Source organism: Apiospora phragmitis (assembly GCF_038363925.1).
Source record: "Apiospora phragmitis strain CBS 135458 chromosome Unknown utg000013l:1.0-2965645.0:1.0-2969333.0, whole genome shotgun sequence".
NCBI lineage: Eukaryota > Fungi > Ascomycota > Sordariomycetes > Amphisphaeriales > Apiosporaceae > Apiospora > Apiospora phragmitis.
Genome location: NW_027117413.1, coordinates 2,044,797 through 2,070,066, shown reverse-complemented (window position 1 = coordinate 2,070,066; position 25,270 = coordinate 2,044,797). Strand labels below are relative to the sequence as shown.

Here is a 25,270-nt window from a genome sequence, read left to right as displayed (position 1 = left end):
GCGGTGCCGGTAATCTCATCGGCGGTGATGGCTTCTTCACCTTCTGAGCCTGTAGTGGACATGATGATGATGTAATCTGAATTTCAGTGGTTGAAGATGCGGAGAGGATCTATCGGAGGAAGGTGCTACATAGGCGAACAAGGTATGTAAAGAGAGGTCGTCAATGGTTTGTTCGATGAGTATGAGCAAGCACATTCATGCTGCAGACGATGAGATGATATGACGCAGGGCTTAGAAGAGAAAGACCATGCGCGTAGCTTCTGACCAACTGTGCACACTGTATTTTGAGGGCGTATACGTCCCCAAAAGGCCTTGCCCATTGCCCGGAGACGCCCTGTAGCTTGTCGCTTGTGGCACCGCGGTAGTGTCATTAAGTTTATTGATACTGTGGCTTAGCGTAGGAAAACCCCGGTTTTACTTGACCTCACTGGAAACCTCTACACATTGAAGATTGAGAATGACAACGCAACAACAACCGCGCATCACTTTTTTACTTTCATACACCCTTCTCACCAATTGCCTTCACAATGGTGAAAAAGGGCAAGGAAAAGTCTACCTCTTCAGGGGCAGCGGCGTCGAGCGCTGCTTCCAAAAAGTCGGCAAAGGCCCCGGCTGCCCCCAAGGCCCCAAAACCCCCCAAAGAGGATGATTTCATCATCTTCACAAACTCTACCAAAGACCCCAAGCCCAAACGCCCTAACCCGGCCAAACCAGCCCCTTTGGAAGCAGAACAGGCTGGCCCTCCGAAGCCTACCGTGAAACAGATCATCGGTGGTTCCAGCTGGACGGGGAAGCTGCCAGTGAATCTCCTCTCAGAGCACTGTCAGAAGCAGAAATGGGATAAGCCCAGTTATGACAATGTGAGAATCCCGAAGAAGGTGCTGCTTAGATGTACCGGATAGTTAATATATTGATTTTGTGTCTCAGATGAACAAAAGCGCGGATGGCTACTCTTGCTTCGTGACTTTGCGTGCCAAGCACCCCAAAACTCAAGAGATGCAGACGCTGCCGCCTTTCAAGCTGCCACCCACACACAAGCATCTTGTCACGCGGGAGACGGCACTGGAGGCCCGTCATGCTGCCGCCACGTATGCCCTGTTTCGTGTGTGCAGCATGAAGAACATCCACACCACGCTGCCCCCAGACTACCGGGACTTGTGGAAGGAGTTCGGGGCGCTCAAGAAAGAGGACGTGGCCGAGGGCAAGGGCTGGATGTACGATGCTGACCCCTTCGCCACCCAGAAGCAGCGTGAGGACGACAAGGTGGCCAAGGAGAAGAAGCGCAAGGAGCAGGAGGCGATCAAGGAGAAGGCCAGGAACATGCCTGGCGCTACTGGGCTGGTCCTCAGAAGCAACGCGGCCGGCAGCTCCGGAGGCGGTGGCTCTAACCCGATGAAAGGTTGGACCACGGTTCCCAAGATCGAGATGGGCAGGAAGACACGTTCGCGGCTTGAGGATTTACTGCGACGAGAGGTCATATGGAACCCCCACGGCGTCAAGATGACTGCGGCACAGAAACAGAGCATCATCAAGGAGTTCACGACTTCGGGTTTCAGGGCCAGTCACATCGAGGAAGCAGTGGAAGAATGCAAGGACCGGGAGGAAACCCTGGAATGGCTGCTGATCCACGTACCAGAGGATGACCTACCCAAGTGGGCGCTCCCTGGGAACTACAGCGCTGGCGTGTCAGTAGCTGCCACATCCGACCTGAAGCGGGAAGCAGCGATAAAACGGCTTTCCGAGTCCGGATACTCTATCGAGCTCTGCAGAAAAGTCTACAATGACAACGGCGGCGACGAGGATGCGACTGCAGAGGCGTTGCAGGCCATCCTTCTAGCGAGTGGCGATGGCGCTGCAAACCTCCCTGGGTCCCCAGAAGAGCCGCTTATTCTGGGCACACCCGAGGAATGCTGGGAGGAAGAGATGGAGAGTCTCGAATCTGTACTTGGCGAGCAATACAAACGCATATCCGACAATGTCTGCCAAATCGCCATCGAATCTGTCGAGAACGGGCCAAACAAGAACATTGCTACGGCAATCCAAGTACGCAGGTCTGCTCGATATCCCACCGAGGTGATAGTCGCAATGGTATCAGAGCTACCGTCCTATATCAAACTCAGCATCATAAAGAAGACCCTCTCCTATGTCAGAGAGTCGTTGGGCGGCGAGCCCATGAAGATCTACTTCGTGGTGGACTGGGTCCAGCAGAACATTAACGACATCATCCAGCGGCCTGGCAAGCTCAAGGAGATTTCAGGGGTGGCTTCGACCGCATCGGAGGTTCGGACGGTCATTTTGCGTCGCAAGACGGCCAGGCACCCGAAACCCCTGAAATGGATAACCGACCCCAGGAGCAAAGAGTCGTGGCAGAGAAGGCAAGAGGAGCCAGACGTCAAAAAAATGTTAGCACAACGGCAGAAACTGCCAGCTTGGCAAGTCAAAGACACTGTCGTCAGGATGGTGTTGGACAACCAGGTGACTATCATTGCTGGCGAGACTGGTAGTGGTAAATCAACCCAGTCTGTCCAGTTCGTCTTGGACGATCTTTACAGCAAGGGTTATGGCAATGTAGCGAACATCATATGTACCCAGCCCCGCCGTATCTCTGCTCTGGGCCTTGCGGACCGCGTGAGCGAGGAGCGGTGCTACAAGATCGGAGAAGAAGTTGGTTATTCAATCAGAGGAGAACACAAGTCCAGCGCTCAGACCAGGGTCACCTTTGTCACCACTGGTGTTCTGCTGAGACGTCTACAGACTTCAGGCGGACGGACCGAAGATGTCATCGCTTCACTTGCTGATGTCACTCACGTCGTGATCGACGAGGTTCACGAACGCAGTCTGGACACCGACTTCCTGTTGTCTATCATCAGGGACGTGCTGAAGCGCCGAAGAGATCTCAAGCTGATCCTCATGAGTGCCACTCTGGATGCGGCGACATTCAGGGATTACTTCACGTCCGAGGGCCTCGGAGTCGGTTTGGTCGAGATTAGTGGCAGAACATTTCCCGTGGACGACTACTATCTAGACGATATCATACGCATGACGGACTTCAACTTGGGATACGATCGATACTACGACGATACTCCGGTTGATTCGGACAAGTCTACTGACCCGGTCAACAAGATTATCCAGAAACTAGGCTCTCGTATTAACTACTCCTTGCTAGCAGAGACGACAAAGGCAATCGATGCGTCTTTGTACGACAGCAACAAGAAGGGTGGCATCTTGATCTTCCTTCCCGGTGTCGCCGAGATCAATAGGACAGTGAACGAGCTCAGGGCCGTATCGTCTCTGCACGTGCTGCCGCTACACGCATCACTAGACACACGAGAGCAACGGCGAGTCTTCACCAGCCCTCCCCCTGGGAAGCGTAAAGTCGTGGTCGCCACCAACGTGGCCGAGACGTCTATTACCATCGACGATATCGTTGCCGTCATCGATACGGGCAGGGTCAAGGAGACGAGCTACGACCCGCAGAACAATATGCGCAAGCTGGAAGAGACCTGGGCTTCACGGGCAGCGTGCAAGCAGAGGCGTGGTCGTGCTGGCCGTGTGCAGGCTGGAATATGCTACAAGATGTACACGGCAAAGCTAGAGCAGCAGATGGCGGAGCGGCCAGAACCTGAAATTCGGCGTGTCGCTCTCGAACAGCTCTGTTTATCTGTGCGAGCCATGGGTACGACCGACGTGGCCGGCTTCTTAGCAAGAACACCCACACCCCCCACGACGTCGGCAGTGGAGGGCGCCATCAAGCTGCTGCAGAGAATGGGTGCCCTCGATGGCGAGGAGCTTACGTCGCTCGGTCAGCAGTTGGCTATGATCCCTGCCGACCTGAGATGTGGCAAGCTGATGGTTTACGGATCTATCTTTGGATGCCTGGACGAAGCTGTCACCATTGCGGCTATCCTGAGCACCAAGAGCCCCTTCCTCTCCCCGCCGGACAAACGAGACCTAGCCAAGGAGGCGCGCATGCGGTTCGCCAAGGGCGACGGTGACCTCCTGACGGACCTTCGAGGCTTCCAGCAGTGGAGCGCGATGATGGATGAGAGGCTGCCGCAGCGACAGGTGCGGAGCTACTGCGACGAGAACTTCCTTTCCTACAACACGCTCTCGGACATCGCCGCGACACGGACGCAGTTCTACTCCGCACTGGTCGAGATGGGCATCGCATCCCCTTCGGTCTTTAACCGAAGCCAAGGAGGAGGAGGCGGCCGTGGTGGCGCCGGCTCCATCGCGGCGGCGGCCTCGGCGTCGTCCATGTCCCTGATCCGGGCGCTGACGGCGTCGGCGTTCGCGCCGCAGATCGCACGCATCCAGTTCCCGGACAAGAAGTTCGCGGCCTCGATGGCGGGCGCGGTGGAGCTCGACCCGGAGGCCAAGACGATCCGGTACTTCACGCAGGAGAACGGGCGCGTCTTCATCCACCCCAGCAGCACGCTGTTCGACCACCAGGGGTTCGCGGGCAACGCCGCGTTCGTGTCGTACTTTACCCTGATCTCGACGAGCAAGATCTTTGTGCGGGACTTGACTCGTGAGTTGTTCTCTCTTTACTTTTTCTTCTCTTTCTTTTTTACTTGTGAATCAATCAACCCTATAAGTAAGAAGAATGCTAACATCTATCTATCTACTACTACAGCTTTCAATGCGTTTACCCTCCTCCTCTTCTCTGGGACTATTGAGCTCGATACCATGGGTAGAGGATTGGTTGTCGATGGCTGGCTCAGGTATGTTATCACCCGAAACCCACTCTCAAACCCCAAAACCAATATGAATCTCATCGCTAACGTTTGTCTTATCAGGTTACGTGGATGGGCAAGAATTGGTGTGTTGGTTTCCAGGCTCCGCGGTATGGTTGACAACATGATTGCGTTGAAGGTCAACAACCCGCAGACAGATGTGCATGAAAACGAGGTCATTAAGATAGTGACCAAACTCATAGAGCTAGACGGTTTGGATGCGTAAGTCGCATAGACGATTTGGTTTATTATAGTCTTGTATTCACTCAATTTATTAGAGGCACCAATCCTAAGAACTAAGTAAAGAAGAAACCAAGTATGTGTGAATCTCAGTAGTGGACATGTTCTCGTATATTTGCTCCTTCTCGTGACTGATGTGTAATTGATATCATGCAATCTCGAATTTGCATTTCATTCATAACTCACACACATGAAGTTGTTGAATGGTGGTTCGGCTGAAAGTTAAGGCCAGCAGCAATCAATCACACGGTCAGTCTCCGTAATGGAGGGGCAATTGAGATGGTGGCCTAGAGGCCGCGTCAGTTGCCACATCTCTGTTTCGCATCATCACCACTTCATCAATTCATTTTACATACAATTAAAACTTTTTCTGTCTTTTCCAGAATCCGTTGCAATCATTCAAGTTTTCAACCAACTGTTCTCTCTACTGCTGCGTAAAGAAAAGGAAAGGACAGATGACTCCCATGGACAATGCCATGCGCAGCAAGGTCAGTTAAGATTTGAATCGTACCACCCTCTCCCACCACCTATAGAGAGTCGTTGCCCGCTCGAATATAAAGTCCTCAGGTTCTTTTCTAAGACCGACCATGGCTAACTTTACTCGTCGGTATTATAGAACGCCTTTCTAGGTATGGTCTTCACATGACCCGCGTTTTCTTCATCTTCTGCTTTACATATCACTATATTGGCAGCAGACAGAAATCCAAAACTAACTCAGTGCGCGCACCCAACCCAACAGCCTTCGGCGCCTTAGTCGCCGCTGCCAGCGCATACGTCATATGGGGAACCGATGTGTTCCTGCCGAGAGCGATCCCAAGGGCAACCCCGAGGACTGGACGCGTGAGGAGTTGCGGAGGTGGTTGGCCAATGTGAGTTTATTTCTGTGTCTCCTCTGTCGTCACTTTATTCCCCCTTCCTGTCAGAGCTAACGAGAGGGCAAACGCCCAAACCAAAAAGCGAGATCTCCATCCGCAGTCGGGTGATGCGAGGGAACAGCTGCTGGGAGGGTCAAGGCGAACATGCGGCATATGCCCTGATCAGTTTGATGGATGGTGGGTGAATTGAGACAGGAATGACTGCTCTGACACGATTCACTAAGAGTGTGTGCGCATTGGCTGGTTTACGTGTATATACATACTCATGAAACTACATGGAAAGTCCCCGACTTCCAGGGGTGAAGAACAGAATCTTAGACACGTATTGTACAGTTGCCCGCTTATTCTATGAGGTGTGAATGCAATGATGACGCGCTACGTGGAATAAAAATGGCACATTGCCTCATCTGGTGTTCTATCTAGCCGTCATGGGTGAACACATATGGCAAGCATCCATGATACGCCATTTAGCTAGTCCGAAATATCACGACCATATCATCTAGGCCTGTCGTTCTGCCCTTCGCTACCAATGTCGGTTGCTATCCCATAACCGATTTAAGGTAGGAGGCAACTCCGCCATCTATGGGGCATCCGGATGCAACCATCGTCCCAACTATTTCAATTGCCCATGACAAGATGGGCAAACGCCGGACAATTCCTAACAATACACATATTGAGGCTGGCTCTAGTACGGCGTCTCCGCACCGCTATTCTTCATAAAACACCGCGGTGTTCGATTAAAGCTCCCTTCCGGAAGCCTTCTCCGCAACGGCCTCCTCCGACTTCACCTCCGACTTCTCCTCGGTGATCTTTCCGGTGGGAGCCCAGTTGAGCGCCTTCAGTCTCTCGGACAGGATGGGGTGCGAGAAGTGGTAGCTAGCATACATCCAGTCGGCATCCATCGTGCTGAGGTTCTGGATCTGCAGCTTGATCAAAGAGGCAGCCAGCTCCTGCTGGTAACCGAGCTTGCGTGCAAACTCGTCTGCTTGGAACTCGAAGCGTCTGCTAATGATGTTCATCAACAGCTTGATGACAGTGTCCATTGGCGCCAAGGCGTCAGAGAAGAGGATGAAACCGATGATAATGGGGTGTTCCTTGACGAAACCGAAATCCTGGTAGAGCGAGGCGTTGTTGATGAAGACGGAGAAAAGCGTGAAGATGTAGAAGACGTGAATCTAAAAAGTGTCAGTTTGTCAGGTTCCAAGTCAAGAGTTCAGTAAGCATGAACGTACCTGAGAGATACCGAACAGCCTGGTGGTATGGCCCAGACTCCAGTGACCGAGCTCATGGGCCAGGACAGCGGTAACCTCCTCCGACTTGCTCTTCTCAATGAGGGTATCATAGATGACAATGTGCTTCTTCCAGGGCAGGCCAAAGAAGTAGGCGTTGCTGTGGGCACTGCGCTTGCTGCCGTCGATGACGAACAGCTCCTGCAGGGGAACTTGAGCTTCTTGGCCAGGGATTCGACATCGGTCTTCAACTTGCCATCTTCCAGGGGAGAGAGCTTGTTGAACAGAGGTAGAATGGTGATGGGGTAGACGGTAATCATGAAGACCTGGAGACCAGCGACAAACAACCACAGGTAGTAGAAGAACTGGTTTCCAGTCTTCTGCACGATGCTGAGGAAACCGGCGAGGACAGGCGGGGCGATGATGAAGGCGAGCATGTTCGACTTGAGCATATCCGTGATGAAGAGCTTGGGCGTCTGCTTGTTGAAGCCGAACTTCTCCTCGAGAACAAAGGTGTGGTAGATGGACGTGGGCAGGGACAGGGCTTGCTGGATCAGGATGAAGGACAGGACGAAGACGATAGAGTGCGAGATCTCGCCGGTAAAGCGGGCCGGGGCGATGTTCAGGAGGAGCTTTCCAGTCCAAGCCCAGAGCTTGGGGAGGACGTCGAAATGGATGAAGGCGATATTCTGCAGCTGGCCATAGAGGCCGCGCACAAAGCCGAACTGCGCCTTGGCGCGTCCGTAGTCCTGACTCTTATCGTAGACATCTTGGGACACCTCGGCCTCCAGGACCTTGGGCACCTTCGTCTTCTTCAACACTTGGTACTGTCGCCATGATAGGAACTCTTCGAAGAGGTACTGGCCGACGGAGAAGCCGGTGATGAGCTTCTTCCACGGAAAGAGTGGTCGGTCCAGCATCTGCGAAAGGCGCTATTGTCAAATCGGGGGGTTAGTTCTGGTTCTGGTGCAATGCTGTCAATTGATTGACGAGGCTGTCTTACCTGGAGCAGATCCATCTTGACTGAGGCGCTGGGTATTTCGAAGCCAATGCCAATCAAGAAATACCAAAGGCGCAAACTGGTTGGTAGAGGGTGGTTGACGAAGTATGAAATGTCGAGAACCGCAGCGAGCGGGTCTACTTAGTACGTCGCTTACCTGCAGCAGCTACCGTAAACGTGTTCAATCTTCTCCAGTATCGTGCTGACTGTTGTTGACTGTGGTGTCATAGTGGGGGCTGTTGTGGCTGATGATTCGTTCTTACTAACACATGAGGCGCGAGCGAGCTCTAGTGGGTCTCTGTCAAGATATGCCCCACGCACAAAGGACGTCCCACCTGCGGACGTCCCTTGTCCCCACCCCACGATCTTCAGGGGATCTCCAGGGACCAGAGGCACTAACCTTAATGTTGATGAATCACATCTTTAGCTTAACTTGAGTCAATGCGAGATACATGGCAGTCACTGCTGCCAAAGTTGCAATACAGTATTACAGCGGTATGGTATGGCCATAGTTGATTGCAAGGTGAATTCGAAGCAAATGACCAGTTGCGCTCGTACGTCCGATGTGTTGATGGCATGACATCCTGCATGCCATCAAACACTACGGACGCACAACACACAGGTCGTTCCGCCAGGAGCAGCAACGTGATGCGGGGGAGACAAGTATTCATTGGTATGACTCTAAACGATGGAGATCTATGCAATCAGGTGAGAAACAATGAGCACAGGCAACGTTATGGTCGTCAGCTCTGTTGTCACTCATGGTGGTCCCTCTGGCAGGAGCATTGTCAGAGCCATTCGCGCACGCTGCCCCCATTTCTCATGATGGCCGTCATGCCTACGGCAATCCTTCCCACTACTAGGTACGTAATGAGTGTAGATACACACATGGACCAGCAGCCGCGCCGCGTTGCACGGGATGGCGGCAATGATTGCCTCCTGCCCCCTTTTTCATATCAATGATTTCTTCGTTCGGGCTTGCAGGCGCGTCGCTTCGGTTGTAAGATGAATCGCGGCGGACGCCCCGGCAGCGTATATGGAACACAACTAGTGTACATATCGTGCGCGTGATGGTAGGAAGCATCGGGGACCTGTCGTGGGCCCAGATAATCATCGTCGACTCTCGGTCAATCAAGTAGATTCGCAAAGGCAGGTAAGGTATACACAGCGTTATGGCTAATGGCTGGGATCACCAGACCAGTTCCGGGACCTGCTCCCGGCGATGGGGGATGGCAAGGCGCGGTCGCGTAAGATCTTAACGAGTTAATCGGCGATGCAATGGTCACCAGGAACCTTTCTGGCTGACTCGCAATGCTTTTGAAGGCGTAGGACATCTGATAAGAACGAATGCTTTTCCTAAAATATACAGGCCCTTCTGTAGAGGCAAAACTGGTGTTCTCGAGTTACTAGTATCGATCGTTCCTGGAGACGTTTATGTGTGGTGCGGATTAGAGTCGGTTCCCCTTAGATCGCTTTTCGAGATCGAGAGGCCCAACAGGCTGGATCTTGGGAAGTTCAAAATTGCGGGAGCATCATTAGATGATGACAATTGTGTGTAGCTTTCTGGCAAAAGATTGGTGGCTTTGCTTCGCTCGATGTGTTTGAAAGTTGCTGTAAAAGGGTCCTCTTCCACTACTGGCCGAGGGCAATCGTAGTGAAGCAACCATAGCCCCCGAATAGAATGGACAGAGAACAACACACATGCAGCATAACCAAACACGCATGTACATTTTTGGAAATGTCTGTTACCGGAGAGCGGCAGGGCCTACTTCGCGTACCAATGTACAAAATAGGAGCGAAACCTATTGGAAGCATTTGCCGGATTCTACGACAAGCGTAGAAATCTGGACGAGTCTCGAGAACAACAATACCTCACGACACAAGTTTTTATTGGAGGGGCTCCGATGCGAGAACTGGTAAGGATTTTCTGTTGCCCCTGCGAAGCCAGCAGCGTCATGATTTCGTCAATATAGGGTAGATGGTAAGGCAGACCACCCTGTTCAGTAATGAAACGGCAGATTGGTGGCGCTCGCTTCTGTTTCGGTTGGCATCATGGAGACGGGGTCACATGAGAGAGATCTGTAGCACCCATGCCCTTACATAGACGGCACGGCTCTCTGCCTCCCTGCGGGCTCCTGATAACCGATCCATCGCGTTAGGCGGGCACTTGTTCATGCCCTGACCATCGCGGTGTAAATAAGGCTCCCGGTGAGGAATTTATGGAGTCAGTCATCCACCGACGTTGTTTAGAGCAGTTCTCAGCCAATGGTCTCTTTGAAGTGAGAGTTCGTCTGAGACCCCGGGGCTCGGTTCCCGGCCACCACCAATCAATACTCCTCATAGCCCGGTTGTGTTTCAGGAAACGAACGACGACAGCCTAATGGCAGGTAGAGCCGATCCCCTTATCTTGAACGTCCGCTGGTCGAGGTAGTATTCATGGCCCTGTGCGTGCGTCTGGAGGCTTACCCGTCCCATTGCAGTGTTTTGGTTGGCGGTCGTCCTCAGATCATGACTGCGGGAGGCGAGGTAAGATTTCGAGACTTGAAATACTTCGGTGTACCTCGAAAATAGAACGTGAAGAGGTGCCATTTCGGTCATTACGCGAGCCAGCCTGGCAGGTGTTTGGCCTACAGCTGGAGGTGTACTTGCTGGTAAGGAGACAAGATGCCAGGCGGCAGGGATGATTGCTTCATCCTACCCTATTCAATGCACTTCTGATTGGATGGTGGACATCAACATGGAGCCAAGAAGTGATTTTCTTGAAAACGTCGGGCGAAAAGGTGATTTGGGGATGTAGCGGTCGCATTCTGGGTGGTCCATTGACTGCCAACGGTCGTAGAAGGACTAGGAGCAGGGACTGCGTAGGGCTCTTTGATCCCGGTCCATGAAAAAGGAATCGCGTCGACTAGGTATTCCTAGGTATCTCCGGAAAAAGTTCCGCGGGCATAGCCTGGGCTGCGCTTCTATGCATGAACTTGCAAGGTTGCTGTGCATATTCGCTCGAGGGAGAGAGGAAAGTCGTTCGTGATGTTAAAACTTAGGGGCATGCCAGTTGGCCAAGAGGCGAGCCGTTCTTTCCCGTACTTCAATCTGGGGATCTGCGTCTCAGGTATGTCAGTGTGCGGCGCGAGCTATGCTGAGGTGGTACCTAGGGGCTTACAAGTGCCGCGACAGGAATGGTGCTTATCAAGAGCTGACCTGGCAGGGGGAACGATCCTACGCTGGAAGACTGTGGTTGAAATGACAAGGGATGGGGCAAGGTTGTTGAGGACAATCAACATCGACCAGGTACACAAGACAAGATACACAGAATACACGGGACAGAAGTACGCCAAGGCATAGTGGAATAGGGCATACAGACAGGAGGAGGTAACTTGGTACTGGCGTTGCTAACAGTCAATGACAGGTACAAGCTATCTTGCTGCCAACCATACCCCCAGTGATTCTTTTAGAGCCATGCTGTTGCCCTTTCGAGACCCATTCGTACTAGGTAGTGGCCTATTTTCTCGGGTCGCAGAACTATTATCAGCTCCTTCACCTTGACCTTGACCGTGACCTTGGCGTCCCTTTCCCTTATCCTTCAAATCAGTTTCTCGGCTGGTCGGTTTGTCCGCTGTTCGACGCCTTCCTTTGGGCTCGTGCCCAGAGCTTAATTTCTGATTTGGCATCCCCTTCGTTCTTTTAGACCGCCTGAACCCATCGCCGAACTTTGATGTAGTGCACCGAATGGATGTAGAGAGCATGTAAATGAGGTTCCTTGTAAACGAATGCGAGGCACGAAACTTTCAGGTGATGTGGACTGGAGGGTCTAGATTTGTGGTCAGCAATTGACTCTCAAGGAGCCGTTGGTGGCTTTCCCGAGGCCCCGGTAACAGCAGAAGATGGTCGTCACTCACAGGAGGGTGAAGGCCTGTCTAAGATTCACACAGAAGACTTGCGGGGAACCATAAGTAACCTTTCAGGAGAGAAACCGATCCTCACGATTCAGTGCGCTATCTGCCCTCTTTTATACTAGATCAGCGACACGTAGGAATCTGCTCGAACCGACCTCGAGGCCGCATCTTCACGGCCGTGTAGTCTCCAGACAGTAGAGTAGGTATGTACCTAGTACAATCCCATAGCCCTTTAGGTATTCATGTCATCGTCTGTAGCGTGCTCGTACCCTTGGATATGATCTGTCATGAAGCGAAAGATGCAATGGGACAAGACAGTACGCCCGGCCACCGTTACTGTTATTTCGGCTGGCGTCCGTTAACCATTTGGAGGATGCGATGCTGTTTTCGACCCTGGCTTTCTTGCATCTTGTTATGGCCAGATGCACCAAACGACTGCCAAAGACTAAGAACTGACTCGGAGAAACGAATGGTACCAAGTCTGCATGATTCAAAGTCAATGTTCGCATTGGAAGAAAGTGAAGATGAAGAAGTAGGCTCTGCTCATCAAATGCGGAAGACTGATCGGCGTCAGCACCCCTCGCTTCAAGCCCCCTTCCCCCCCCCCCCGGTCCCCCCTGGCATTGATGAAGAGTTTTCCTTCCTGCCCGCGTTCAAAACTCAGAAAATGAAGACTGCATTGATCAATTGGACGCCAAGGCTGTCCAGCTTCAATTTCAAATCTCAGATTCCTGTGCTTTTTGCTTGCACAGCGCGTGCACTCATAATTGAAGCCCCTTGCAATGGTGTCGCCGGTATGGGCGACTGCTTCAATGGAAGTTCAAGCAACTCAGCTCTCTTTCCTTCCATCCTTGCTTCATTGAGAAGTCAATGAGGCCATTGGCTTTGCCCCTTTTCCTCATGTCCCTTCCATTCTCTAGTCCATCTCGCTGATCTCCAGAGGCAGAGCGATTGACGAGTGCTGAGCCAAAGATGAGATAGGTCTGCCAATGACAGGCTCCCTGTTCAAAGTGGCTTATACCTGTCCCACGCCCCACGTGGCTGTGTGTGGCAGAGAAGTGGCTGCTTATGCCCCAGTCTCCGAATGACTGGTCGATTCCGGCGTCAACGGGCGTCAACGGGCAGAAACTCGTATGTCGTGTGTCGCGACCCTTCTTACGGTTGACGTCGGGTTCGGCGACGGGATTGGACTGCTATAGACCCGCTGAAGAGTTACCGCTGCTCCGGTTCGGAGGCGAAGATTGCTGCAGCATCTACAGCGAACTACCGTTGGGGTAGATAACTTGCGTGGCTGGCATCTTTATCCACCCTTCAATGGCACATTCCTATTCTCGTCTAGCCAAATTTTCTTTATTGGGCAGGTCCATGGTAGGTATCCGGAGATACGTTATCTGGATGAAGTAGGTCGTAGGATTTACTTGTCTTAACGCAGATGGTTTTGACACACTTTGCTGGGGCGCATGTAACGGGCCCCATCGTCGCGGAGAAAGTGTTAAAATCGGACGACAAGGACGGCCAGTTCCTCATGGACCTGACCTTTATCTCCATCGAAAAGGATGCTGTTCAATGGAGATTATATATAGGGCTGAAGCGATGGTCATTTTGATACGAGGGAATGGGAGATGGTGATTGATCAGATCGAAACACTGCAGTAGCATCGTCGGGTGGTTGTAGGAAGGAACTGAGTTAGAAGGGCAGCCCTAATCCAGTCAGATTTAGGGGGTTACCTTGGTCATACATAAGGAAGCAACCAGTGAGCCGGGTTAAACATCCCCCTTAGCTCTTAGGTAGATTACCTACTGCTCCTGCCAACAAAACAGCAATACCAACCTACGATTTCCGAGTTCTCGTCCTTTCATTCTTGCAATAAAACACCTACAAAAGGTTTCAAGCATCACAGATCTTGTTTTGAATGATTACTGTTACCCCTATTCTCTACTAGATGCCTCGGCCGCCCAGTCTTAACATCAACTTAAGCCTCACCCTGGCGAAATCACTACGTACCTACTTATGTATCTGAGGAGAAATGGCCACTTCATTAGCCGAGGGCTCATAGAACCAAGACAACTTTGATGGCACTCGGGCAACGGGACTGTATCACTTGACTTGGCAAGGACCGGTAATACGGTATTGCATCCTAGTATCCCCTTTCCCAATTGGAGACAATTCTTCTCGTCTTGAGAGATGTTGTTAGATACTCACTTCTTCTGATCTCTCATGATTGTTACTTGGTATCGATTGGTTCATGCGATGATGGGTAGGCAGCGACTAGTTACCGCTTATTCAACCTAGACATGACGGACGCGTTGTTGCTTCACCAACCAGTCCATGGGATGAGGCCATCAATTGCCTTACCAATCCAATCTCCTGGAACCGATTCCCTTTAAATCGAAGCATCTAATGGTGCATGTCAAGTCTACTCTAGATGGATGGTGGAATCGAGCCCGACATTGATGACCATGCAAGGATTGAACCAGCAACCACCCTCATGATCACCAACAGCCCCCAGGATGTCAGCCCAGCGGCTGCAGAGCTCTGCAAGTCTAAAGTTCTGATAGAAATGCAAATAGAATTGAACTGTTCACCACTAATAGTGGGAAAGCAGCGGTAAGGCCTGATTTGGCGCCTAGGCCATGATGTGTCATGGTCAAATAAGGATTCGCTATATTCTCCATATGCATGGCACTGTCGCCTTCCCACCCACAGACCAAAAGATTGGAAATCTTTTCTGTCTTACGTGCAGCTACATGCCTTTTACTTATCGGAAAATTCGGAGCAGATGTTTTCGCACTCGTCGATGACTTCTCCCCTAAACAGCTTGCTTCCTTCTACACTCATCGCTTTCGACTAAAGTTAGTATCTCTTGTCACTAGGTCTCGGTTTCAAACTCTTGCGAAGAATATTGTATTTTGTTTTGTTTTTCGACTTTTACTCTAGGAGCTCGAGAGAGAAGAAGCGACAGAATGGTGGAAGGTAACCCAGCCTGACTCAGGGGTAGTGTCTTCGGTACCGCGCAGCCTCTTCGTTGCTAAGTTGGGCACATATCGTCGAAGCCTCGATCGTGACAGACAAATAAGACTTGTGTGTTGTTCCATACACACCATCATCGGATAAAGGCAAAGCCATTGGTGACCCAGCAAATCGGCCCCCATTCACCGGCTGCGGGCCGGCCCTGTTGCAATGGAGTTGGCAAATCAGACCTCCATTTCCCTATCAAGAATCGATTGACCGCCAAATGATAACTATCAAGTTAGTCTACAGACCTACAGTTGTCTCTTGATAACCATTGGCCTTACACCCCTTTGCGGCACCACCACAAGAGTCGCTGAAAGCAAATACACAATCACATCGAATGTCAGCACGCTTGCTGCCTTGAGCGACAATCATCTCAACAGATACAGCCTGATGGACTTGACTAAGTATTTGGATCAAAATGGCATATATATTGATGGGCGGGTGTCTTCACCCCTATCGAAGTGCAAAGGACTTCGGTGCACCAGTGTTGACAGCACTTCCAGAGCACCATGGCAAGCGCAAATCACCAGATCGAAGGTCGCCCTCCGAGTGTGAGATACAGAGACTATTATAAGCCATTATTAACTCCCAATAGGTCTCGTATGCAGACCCCTTGGCCAACGGCTTTCCAAGGCTAACATATCTATGATACAGAGCCTCAGCCGAAGAACCTCGACAGGTTCCCTGAACTGTATCCAGATAGGGACGTCAGTGAGTCATACTTCGTACATCACTCTTCACGAAGCAGCATCTAAATCACGTACAGTGGCCAGCAGTCGAACAGGTTGGCCATTGATTGCAGCGAGAGAGAGGCAGATTGCCAACGAAGATTTCCATCGAGGGTTCTACTACCCAACCAACCGTTGCCTGCTGTACCGCGAGCAACGTATCAGCTGTCTTGAACTCCGGCTGTACGAAATAGAGAAAGATGAAGACGAAGAAACCCTGTGCCAGCTGTCATTCGATCCTGAAGAGTTCCTGGCGCCATTCTATGGGCTACCCGATCCGCCCCTGAGAGCATCTGATAACGGCCAAGCGGGCCAAGCCGAAGCGGACAATCCCGAAGGTTACAGGCCAAACGAGGCCCAAAGCAAGCGAATGCGAGTGAAAGAGAACCTTATACAAGCCTTGGACGCGGAATTGATGAAGTATTGTTAGTATTGCAACCCCCAAACCCAAACCCCTTAGTTCGGGCCAAAGACTTACACAGACCAAGTTGACCTCCTTAATGCCAGCCAGGCTGTCCAAACCAAGCCCCGGGTCTCTCGAGAGCAGCACTACGCGTTCTACAAGAAGATAAAATACAGGGGAATTCTGACCGAATCAGCCTCGCAATACCTGTGTCATCGAGATGATTTCGTCACCCTGAACCCCAACATGATCCACCAGCGCTTCGAGGGTCTCTTGTACACATCCAGACCGTACCTATGGGACATTGCCGATTTCTTCCGTCAGGGTCTCTGCTACTTTTGCCGATGCTTCGACCTCCCAACCCCGCCCAGACCCGACAGAGACGAAGAGGACCCAGAGTACGACTACGACGCCGCCATGCTGGAGTGGCTGAGCAGGTTCCTGCTGGCTCCCACTGTTGCTGCCTTCCTGCTCGTGCCTGTAGCCATACTGTTCTTCGCCAAGCTTAGCAAAGCTGCCGCATTCGGCGTCGTCTTGACCTTCGTCGCCTTGTTCGTGCTCGCCATCTCGTGCTTTGAAAGGAGCACGGTCAAGATCATCATTGGGGTTTGCGCATTCGAAGCGGTCTTGGTCGCGTTTCTTGCGAAATAGGGTACGAATCTAGACGGGCTTGGCTTTTTCCTGTTCTTCCGAGTTTTAGAGTACCTGAAAAGTAAATAGAGGAAATGCACTGCTTTATATCCAAGCTCCCTGAATCAATTCGCAGCCTGTTCCAGCGGCCTATTATTTCTGGAAGTGCTCGCGTCCATAGATAATAGCCTCCCACCTAGTCTGGAAGCTATATAAGTGAACGAGGTAGTGTCTCAAAGGAAAGGTATTGAGTGAGGGGAGTTGGTAGAATAGGGTCGGTGATCAGCAAGTAGGCATGTCGTTGAATTGTGCCACACTTGGTATGCTGGAGCGAATCAGCTGTCTCCCTTCTGAGAAACCTTCTTGAAAGGGAAATTCATCTGTTATCTTAAGTAACTGCCCAATAGGATTACTTGACAAGGTCTTTTCCCGACCGGGCCGCGCCTGGTCAATAGAGCCTCAAGATGGGGGTCTGCGGCTGGACAAGTGTGCTCTCTTTCTATGTACTGTATACTTATTTGGCAACCCCCCGCCAGGATGCCTTGCGGGAAATCAGCCTGTGCCGCCCAGATGTTCATTACAGGGGGAAAACTCTGGTTCATTAGGCAACACAGGAACACCAGGCTGTCGATCTACGTCCCGAATCGACTCACCGCTCCTTCGGGTTCGGTCTAGCCATGCGTCCCGAGGTAAGCCACGTTTGTCTTGCCTATCCTATTGAAGATACAATATAAAGGGGTTGCTCAGATGTTATGGAAATTAGCTTCTGCATGACTGCATCTGCTGGTAAGATTGCGCGCAAGAGACCGGTACAAAGGGGTACGTAGGATGGCAAACGAAAGACAACCATCACCACGTGTCTTCATGCAGGCTTGGAATGCATACTACCTCAGGAACGGCACAGCCCTAAGCTAAGAGCCAATGCGGACTCGTCAGTACCAATGTGATTGGGGCAGGGATGTGTGCCGTGATGCGATACCCAAGGTGGATTTTGGCCAAAGGAATCATGGTTCTCGGCTTCCGGGCGCGAAGGTGTTCGGGCGGAGCGGAGGCCCATGGGCAACCAACATAAGTCTGCCGCTATGAAACACTATTTCCTGCACGCCGACGTAAAGGTTCTTAGTCTCATAGAAGCCGGGCGTCGGAGCAAGGGGTACGGGGAGATTGAGAGGACTCCCGAAGATTCTATCGCATTCAGAGCCTATAGCAAGAAAGCATGGGTATGACTGACCGTGGGGATGTCTTACATACCGAACGAAAGATTGTAGGGGTTATGTTGAGGGTGGTGGGAGAAGCTGTACCTGTTTTTCCTGAGTCTTTTCTTTTCCGCCACTAGCCCACCCACTGGAGATTCAACGCCTATTCCCCTCAGGACATCATATAACTATGAAAACACAAGAGCAGGACATAACCACCCGTTCCCTAAGTAATTAGTTGCACACAGAACGACCTGCCCCAGAGAACACCACTGCGCGAGGTCGGAGTGTCAAAACGAAGCACGGCTTTCGATTCGGATGAGGATTCTCGGTCAAGGCGATTTCATTTGGTGCTGATGATAGTTTGTTGTATCGCATCCCTTATGGACTCATGGCTGCTCTCCCAAAGGGCTCTTAGCAATTCGACAATACCATGCTCTTGGTTTGAAGTGAAGTCTATGGTGCCATCACTGTCGTACATTCGACAAAGCTGTAGGAGGTGGCTCGCAAGTTGTCGGCTTGTTATGACACCCGTGATGCCGGTGACAACAAGAGTGAGCAGGACCGACGAAGCAAATGAGGCAGGTTTCCTATTCCAGAAAATGTTGTCGGCACCGAAAACATTCTCCAGGACTGGCATAGCGCCTGCCGTGGATAGACTTGGTTCTCACCACGCCCAGACTTGTCAAAAAAAAAGTGGCTAGAGGCGAATAAGAAACGACAGCTGTTAATCATATGTCCCTCTACTCCTTCGGATCCCTTTTGAGTAGATGCTGCTTTTGTTTTGAAGCCGGATGCGTGTCCATGGACCAAGGCACGTCCTAATCCGGCAAACGCTGATACCGCCCCGGGTGTTAGACAGAGCAACATCAACCTATAGATGCCAGGCTTAGCCGATTTTGAAACGATTACTCAAATCGGGTCTCTTTAGATACGTAGAAGAGCAAGGCCCCCCTTCAATCAATGTTAAAATCCGACTGGAAAGCCTTCTATATGATGATGAAAACACAGGGCAGCAAATTGTTACCTCAAGCAAGTCATCTCAAACGTCGTAGTAACACCTTGAAGACTCAAAGCACCAAAAAGACATATCTGAAGTGAATATGAAGGTGCTTTCATTCCTAATTCTACTCACTTGAGACAGACACGCTGCCACTCCAGATAACCCCCTTAACACCATGAACTTTTGTACCCCGCAATGTGACCTCCCAAGCCCATCCATCTATTCTATAGTATGTTCGAGGGGAACCTAATAGGTGACCTTACGTGATCTGAGGGTGCTCGTGCTTCAGTTGTATTATGGTGTTGTTGGTGCTGGTGGTGGTGCTGGTGGTGGTGCTGGTGGTGGTGACGGTGGTGCTGGTGGTGGTGACGGTGGTGCTGGTGGAGGTGACGGTGGTGGTGCCGGTGGTGGTGCCGGTGTACTGGGCGGCTTGTATTCTGTGCTAGTAGTAGGACCCCCAACCCATGTGCCAGATCTCGCCGTCGGACGAGTTTTTGGCGGTGGGTGGCCCGGCTCCGACTTGCGCGGCCATGATAACTTCATTGCAATTTCTGTAATGGTTTTGGTCGAAGAGAGCGTGGTCTCGGAACGGGTGCTGGTCGAGAGGAAGGGAAGAAGAGACGCGTCGACCTATAGACATGTTAATCCTCTCCGCGTCCTCCTCCCTAATTCGCGAAACAGGAACGCAAAGGCGGGCTCTACTCACGAGTGCACAATCTGGGATATACACCAGCAGTAGCCAGGGTAGATGGGGAATAAGTTGTATTTTTGAATAGAGAGTAAAGGGGTGCGAGTGACCTCTTTTATATTTGGGGTTTTCCTAATACTCCCACGAAATGGCCATTTTGTGCGTATCCATTCCGAGCCTGTGATAGCATCGCTCCAACCTTCGCGGGGACTGAGAACCAATGGTGCTTTAACCCGTAAGCGACTACCAAGACACTCTCCATCTTCCCCTTGGGTTTTGTTTACGCTTAGGGCTGGGCTATGCCTGCAGGAGATGTAGCAGGTGTGAGAGAGAGGTAGCCGAAACTGACTGATTCCATGCACAATCACGTTGGCATCAAGTGCGAGGTAGCTGTCAGCCTGGGTGCCCCAGTCGGCTATGTCGCTCTTTGGGACGAACTATCGCGTTGAAAACGAACCTCTTTTTCCTAAACCCCAAAGATAGCACTGCTTTTTGATTGTTTCTCGTGATTAAGGCAGATCTGAGTCGAGACCAAGCGAATCTGCTCTTCTCCTTATAAGATCATTGAGTGGGTGGTAGCCAAAGGTACACATTCTTTGGCCTTTCGTTTGCGATGGGCTGGCTGGATTGGCGGCCTGCAACCCTTCTCTGTATGCATAGCCTAGGGGCCCTGGCAAGTGATCTTCCACAGCATACTTACAGTAGGTAAACAACAAATCGCTCTGGCCAGCCATCGATCAGCCTGCCGTACAGGGGGAGGCGGAATTATTTCTCAACACCGTATAATCCAATCGATTGGGCTACCGCGCTTCTGAGTTGGGAATCTCGGAGGAGTTTCGGCACCGGAGAACTGGCGATAGGTACTCAAGATCCGTCGCAGCCATACGGGTATTCTTCCGAACGATATAGAAATCTTGCTAACCAGGTCAACTGTGGCTCATTGTTGCGGGTGACGTCCTTGTAGTCCAGCCAAGCCAAAAGGCAATTGCGCTGAATGGTCGATACAGGACGTGGAGGGACCAACGTCGCATCAACAGTTTTTGTTTTTTTGCTGCTGCAATGAGAACTTCTGCTCCAAGCTGAAGAGCGGGCAGTCTTTGCCTGGTTCCTTTGGCTGAAAGACAACCGAGCCCGCAACCCAGTAAAATGGGCTTTGGGTAGGTGTGGAAGCGACAACCAGGTCAATTTCTCGGAGATGGCCTGGAAGGTAACATCAAACAGGGAGTTACGGTGGTTTCTGCGATGGCCAGACCCCTGCTAACCCAACATTCGTAGGGGGCGGTTGATTCCCCGGGCGTACTGATTGAGCAGCCAGGCCTGATCGGTCTAGGCACCAAGGCACCCCAAGCACCCAGGAGCCCAAGAACCCGGGGTCTTAGTCTCTCCGTTTTGAAGGCAAAAAACAGGCCATTCCCCCTTTGGACTGTACTCTTTTGTTGCCATTGCCAGTTCAGATGCCCATTTTGCAGAGCGACACCCGTTTGTCGCCTTAAGTCAAGGGACCATAAGCCATCAATTGTTGACTGCACCTCCTCGAGCCACCACCACCCATCAAGACGGCACCAGATGAAGACCAGACGAAGGTATGATTGGCCGAGCCTTCTCAATCATTTCAACCCAAGAATGTTTGGGGTTCGCACTTCTCAATCTTCGAAAACAGACGTTCGCGACCGGTGTTGTTGGTGGAGGCCGAATATGAGAAGGAAGCCTGAATAGTAAACGGTGGCGCAGACATGGCCTGCAATCATTGCTGGCCAATTTCAACGATGTCATCAATTCATGGAACAACTCTGATGAAGTCTTCTCATGAGATTCATGGGTTCAGGAGATGATAAGTGGCCATCCACCCCCTATCTCTGGTCCGATGGAAGGGACGAAGACCGCCGGCCGGGCGAAGATAAGGGTGAGAGATCAATATTCGGGATCCGTACTGGTTAAAAGTTGCGATACGGGATGTCGAGTCATGAATCCATGGTGGTGTCTGGCTGGTCTTCCCGCATAACCCCCACGCGGACTTACCGTCGCATGGGGTGCCCAGCGCCGATGGAGACGCCTTGGCTTCAATAGAGATCAGGTGGTTTCCCTTATCGACCAATAATCGTCCACTCAGAACGCTACCCGACTGGCGTCACTAGCCGGAAATGTCGCCAAACACCATCTCAGTACATTAGCTTTGCCGTCGTTGGAGGATATGGGGATATCCGGTTTCCGAAAACCCCAAATTCGACGCGCGGGGTTTCGGTGATAGATATCCTTGTCCCTGGTATGTCCTGGGGGAATGTGCTAGGGGACCGAACGCCCGAGACGAGAAAATGTCACAATGGTCGAGTTCTGTTTTGATAAGGGGAAACAAACATCAGATGATCCCACGACAATCTCGGGGTTGGAAATGCGAGAAGATAAGAGCTGGCGGGTCGCAACAGAAAGAGTCATCGAAAGATGAGTGGGAGGCTCTTGCTATTTATGAAGACCGAGCTCTAACATATTACATGTTGCAAGGATTCCCCTAGGTCATTCTCTCTCTTGCTTTCAGTGGCAGGCAAGGAGCTGCCCCCGGATGTGTCAAATACCAATGACATTTGGCACCCTCAGTGAGTTTCCCCCTTTGGCTGTGAATCAGACCAGGCGAGGTGCAGGGCAAGGATGACCATATAATGGCTTATTCATCGTTTGCCTACCCAATCGATGATCAAGCTGGTCGTGACTGGAAGTATGCGTAGATGTGATGTGGCTAGTGTATGGTTGCGACTTCCTAAGGGGCTGAGCCTCTCCAGCAAGCTTTACATTCGTACAATCCTGTCTGCTTTTTCAAAACGCTAATCGGAATGCTTTGGAAGGTATCACTCACCCCAATCAATGATGATCATCTCTTAGATTACCAGGCATCCGATATCCAAGTCCCGAGATATTTAGCCGTGACTGCAGTCCTTTCAGTGAGGGTCATCTTTCCCCTGTTCCAGTGTTCTGTCCCCAAGGTTCTTTGCTTTCGTATGCTTTCCATACCTATTCAGAGGTTTGATGACATATCTCGTTCTCATCCCCATTTACTGAATGCGGGATTGTCATGTCATTACTGTTCGTTCACTGTGAAATCAAGTGGCCCAATTCTTAGTACATTTGAGAGTGGCCACGTATTTGTCGAGTCCATGACTGGAAAAGCCAACGCAGCTGGAATCAACAGGGCATGATGAACTCAGAGACCTCGCCGATGGCCCTTAAACTCCTTACTCGCGTCGAAGATGCAGCACATCACATATGTCCACGAGCGCATATCCGGGAAGCCACAAGGTCTTGGTCGGGAAGCACCAAATCACGTAAAATTAGAAAGAATAACCCGCAAACCATACGGAGTCTGTATTATCATCTCCTAGTCCAACTCTTTCCGTCTTGATCCTCGCGTGAAAGGGGTTCTATGACCATCGCCCAATTCCTTTCCCTAAGCGCCATCACCAACTTCACAATCATCGAGTGAGAACACAGGATGGCGTCAGCCTCATTGAAGTTGATGGGGTCGGCGCTTTATCTTAGTTTGATGTTGGGTATCCGAATTGGTCCAGTTTGCTGTACTCAGCACACCATCCCGAGCTTGCCGCATTGTCATTGGCGGCGACCTCATATCGCCCCCGATGTCTGTCTGTCTGTTCGGACCTGCCTTATGCAAAGAACTGGCGTGAAACAAGTGATGCAGTTTAATTGTCCAACTGGGCGTCTTTTCTCCATCGACTATTGGTTTGCAGACATTGTCAGCGACCATGTCGTCCATTCCTCGTACACCCTCTTCCTGGCTTTGAGCCTCACCATGCTGGACATGGCGATACGGACCAAGCACGCTCTATTTCTATCTCCTGTCGGCGCTTGTTTGGATGTCTTTCTCAGCCTCGAGCTGCGGCTGGCACCGAGATGGGACTATATCTAGCTACGAAGTCTCCCAGTTCGTCGATATGTCCTAGCAGGCAAAACCATGCAACCCGTCAAGACCAGAAGCACCACCGAGACGACAATCATGGACCTCGAATCCAACCCAACCACTCCTTTAGAGTTGAACCAATTCACCAGAGACGGAGAGCTACAGCCAATGGCCACACCAAGTTCCCATGGTAGGTATCACTTGCGCCTGCCCAAAAGCTAGCCGGTCACTGAGAACAAAGGTGGGAGAAAGACGGCGAACATCCAGACCTTTACACAGACGAAGACGTCCGTATGTTGTTCCCAATCCTACTATACCTGTGTTCCATGAAAGATGTAACTTCCATCCATGTAGTGAACTGCGCGCCGAAAGGATGGCCTGCGCTCGCCTCGCAGCAGATGTTCTACCCAAACGCCGGCATCCATCGCAAGTTCAGCAACCTCATGCAACGCATCTTGGTAAACTTCCAACTTGAACTGGACTGTGTCGACCAAAAGTTCCTGGAGCTCGACAAGGCAGACGAGCGGTACGGCATACTCGGGTTCTTGCCCTTTGACCGCGACGAGTTCATCGACCGGTGCTGCGGCGTTGAACGCCAGCAGCAGCAACGGCAGCAACAGCAGCAACAGAACCGACTACGCGCGGCAATTGACCAGCAATACCAACATGAACAACGAGCCCGACATAAGACCCCTGACCAGCATCACCATCAGATCCAACCCACAGCGACTGACCAGCAAGCGCGACCCCGTACAGCCCCTGAACAGCGAGTCCAACAGACGAGCCCCAAAGAGACTGTCCAGCCTACAACCCCTATCCAGCAAAACAAACGCACGGTCTCTACCCAGGGGAACGAAACGAGTCCCGATATGGGACACATGGAAGAGAGGGCGCACCTGATGGACAGCGCCAAATCAATTTTCAAAGAATACCGTACGTAGAGGTGTCGCAAATACACTCCAGCATGTTGATTGGCGATTTCAAGAGAAGTAACAAGTCTTGCAGATCACTTCATCGGCATGAACAACGACTTCCAATCCATGCGGCGAGTCTCCCGCCGGCAGCACCTCGTGCACTACGAGGCCGTCCGCAAAGAACAGCTGCCGAGCCGCGCCGCGCACCAGTACCTCTGGGCGCGCGACGACTTCGTCAACACGGACCGCGAGATGGTTCCTCAGTGGTTCGAGAGCCTCCTATACAGCACCTGGCCCTGGGTTCAAGTAAGCCGTGCCGCCCCGAAGTTCCCCTTTCTACTTCGCCATGCTTGTCTGTTGGTAGTTTTGTTTCTAACCAAGAACTTGATATAACTTCAGCGCATCCTATGCGTCCTCCTCTTCTGTTTCTACGAGCGGAAGAAAATCCATCGGCCCGCCGACGACGGCAGCGGCGGCGTGATCGTGGAGAAGCAGGTCCGCGTTCGGCACATGAAACTCCTGCAGAAGATAACCCTTGCCTTTACCAGCGCCGTGATGCTGCTGATCCCCGTGGGCCTGCTGCACTTCCGCGTCGGCGCCGGCAGTGACAGCGATAGCAACCGCGGCCAGCTAATATCCTTCATTATCGCTTGCGCGTCGACGGTCGTCTTCGTCATCGTCATCACTTGCCTCGAGACTAACTGGGGCCGCGCGCTGGTCGGGATCTGTGCCTTCATCGCTGTGCTCGCCTCGTTCCTGGCGAACCTGTCTGGTAATGGGGCTTGTTGAGTGTTGGTTCTCCTTTCAGGACAT

At 51.7% G+C, this 25,270-nt stretch overlaps 6 protein-coding genes across 6 annotated transcripts; 4 read left to right on the top strand and 2 right to left on the bottom strand.

Annotated features, from left to right (window-relative positions):
• Nucleotides 1-527: 527 nt before the first annotated feature.
• Nucleotides 528-4,962, top strand: PG994_014373 (uncharacterized protein; the record flags this gene model as incomplete). Its single annotated transcript, XM_066865782.1, has 4 exons — nucleotides 528-860; nucleotides 928-4,531; nucleotides 4,637-4,724; nucleotides 4,800-4,962. The coding sequence occupies 4 exons, from the start codon at nucleotides 528-530 to the stop codon at nucleotides 4,960-4,962; spliced, it is 4,188 nt and encodes a 1,395-aa protein (XP_066708911.1).
• Nucleotides 4,963-6,588: 1,626 nt separating this feature from the next.
• On the bottom strand, nucleotides 6,589-8,098 carry PG994_014372 (CAAX prenyl protease 1; the record flags this gene model as incomplete). The annotated part of the gene is made up of 4 exons (XM_066865781.1): nucleotides 6,589-7,026; nucleotides 7,084-7,281; nucleotides 7,320-8,012; nucleotides 8,084-8,098. 4 exons carry the CDS (start codon nucleotides 8,096-8,098, stop codon nucleotides 6,589-6,591), a joined length of 1,344 nt encoding a protein of 447 aa, XP_066708910.1.
• A 7,308-nt stretch (nucleotides 8,099-15,406) lies between these two features.
• On the top strand, nucleotides 15,407-16,770 carry PG994_014371 (uncharacterized protein; the record flags this gene model as incomplete). The annotated part of the gene is made up of 4 exons (XM_066865780.1): nucleotides 15,407-15,539; nucleotides 15,643-15,699; nucleotides 15,755-16,141; nucleotides 16,205-16,770. Coding segments are annotated over exons 2-4 (954 nt in total). The 5' UTR covers nucleotides 15,407-15,539; nucleotides 15,643-15,698.
• Nucleotides 16,771-19,207: 2,437 nt separating this feature from the next.
• Nucleotides 19,208-19,480, bottom strand: PG994_014370 (uncharacterized protein; the record flags this gene model as incomplete). The annotated part of the gene is given in 2 exon segments (XM_066865779.1): nucleotides 19,208-19,385; nucleotides 19,404-19,480. 2 exon segments carry the CDS (start codon nucleotides 19,478-19,480, stop codon nucleotides 19,208-19,210), a joined length of 255 nt encoding a protein of 84 aa, XP_066708908.1.
• A 4,389-nt stretch (nucleotides 19,481-23,869) lies between these two features.
• On the top strand, nucleotides 23,870-24,484 carry PG994_014369 (uncharacterized protein; the record flags this gene model as incomplete). The annotated part of the gene is made up of 1 exon (XM_066865778.1): nucleotides 23,870-24,484. The coding sequence occupies one exon, from the start codon at nucleotides 23,870-23,872 to the stop codon at nucleotides 24,482-24,484; it is 615 nt and encodes a 204-aa protein (XP_066708907.1).
• Nucleotides 24,485-24,562: 78 nt separating this feature from the next.
• Nucleotides 24,563-25,246, top strand: PG994_014368 (uncharacterized protein; the record flags this gene model as incomplete). The annotated part of the gene is made up of 2 exons (XM_066865777.1): nucleotides 24,563-24,763; nucleotides 24,893-25,246. The coding sequence occupies 2 exons, from the start codon at nucleotides 24,563-24,565 to the stop codon at nucleotides 25,244-25,246; spliced, it is 555 nt and encodes a 184-aa protein (XP_066708906.1).
• Between the last annotated feature and the right edge of the window lie 24 nt (nucleotides 25,247-25,270).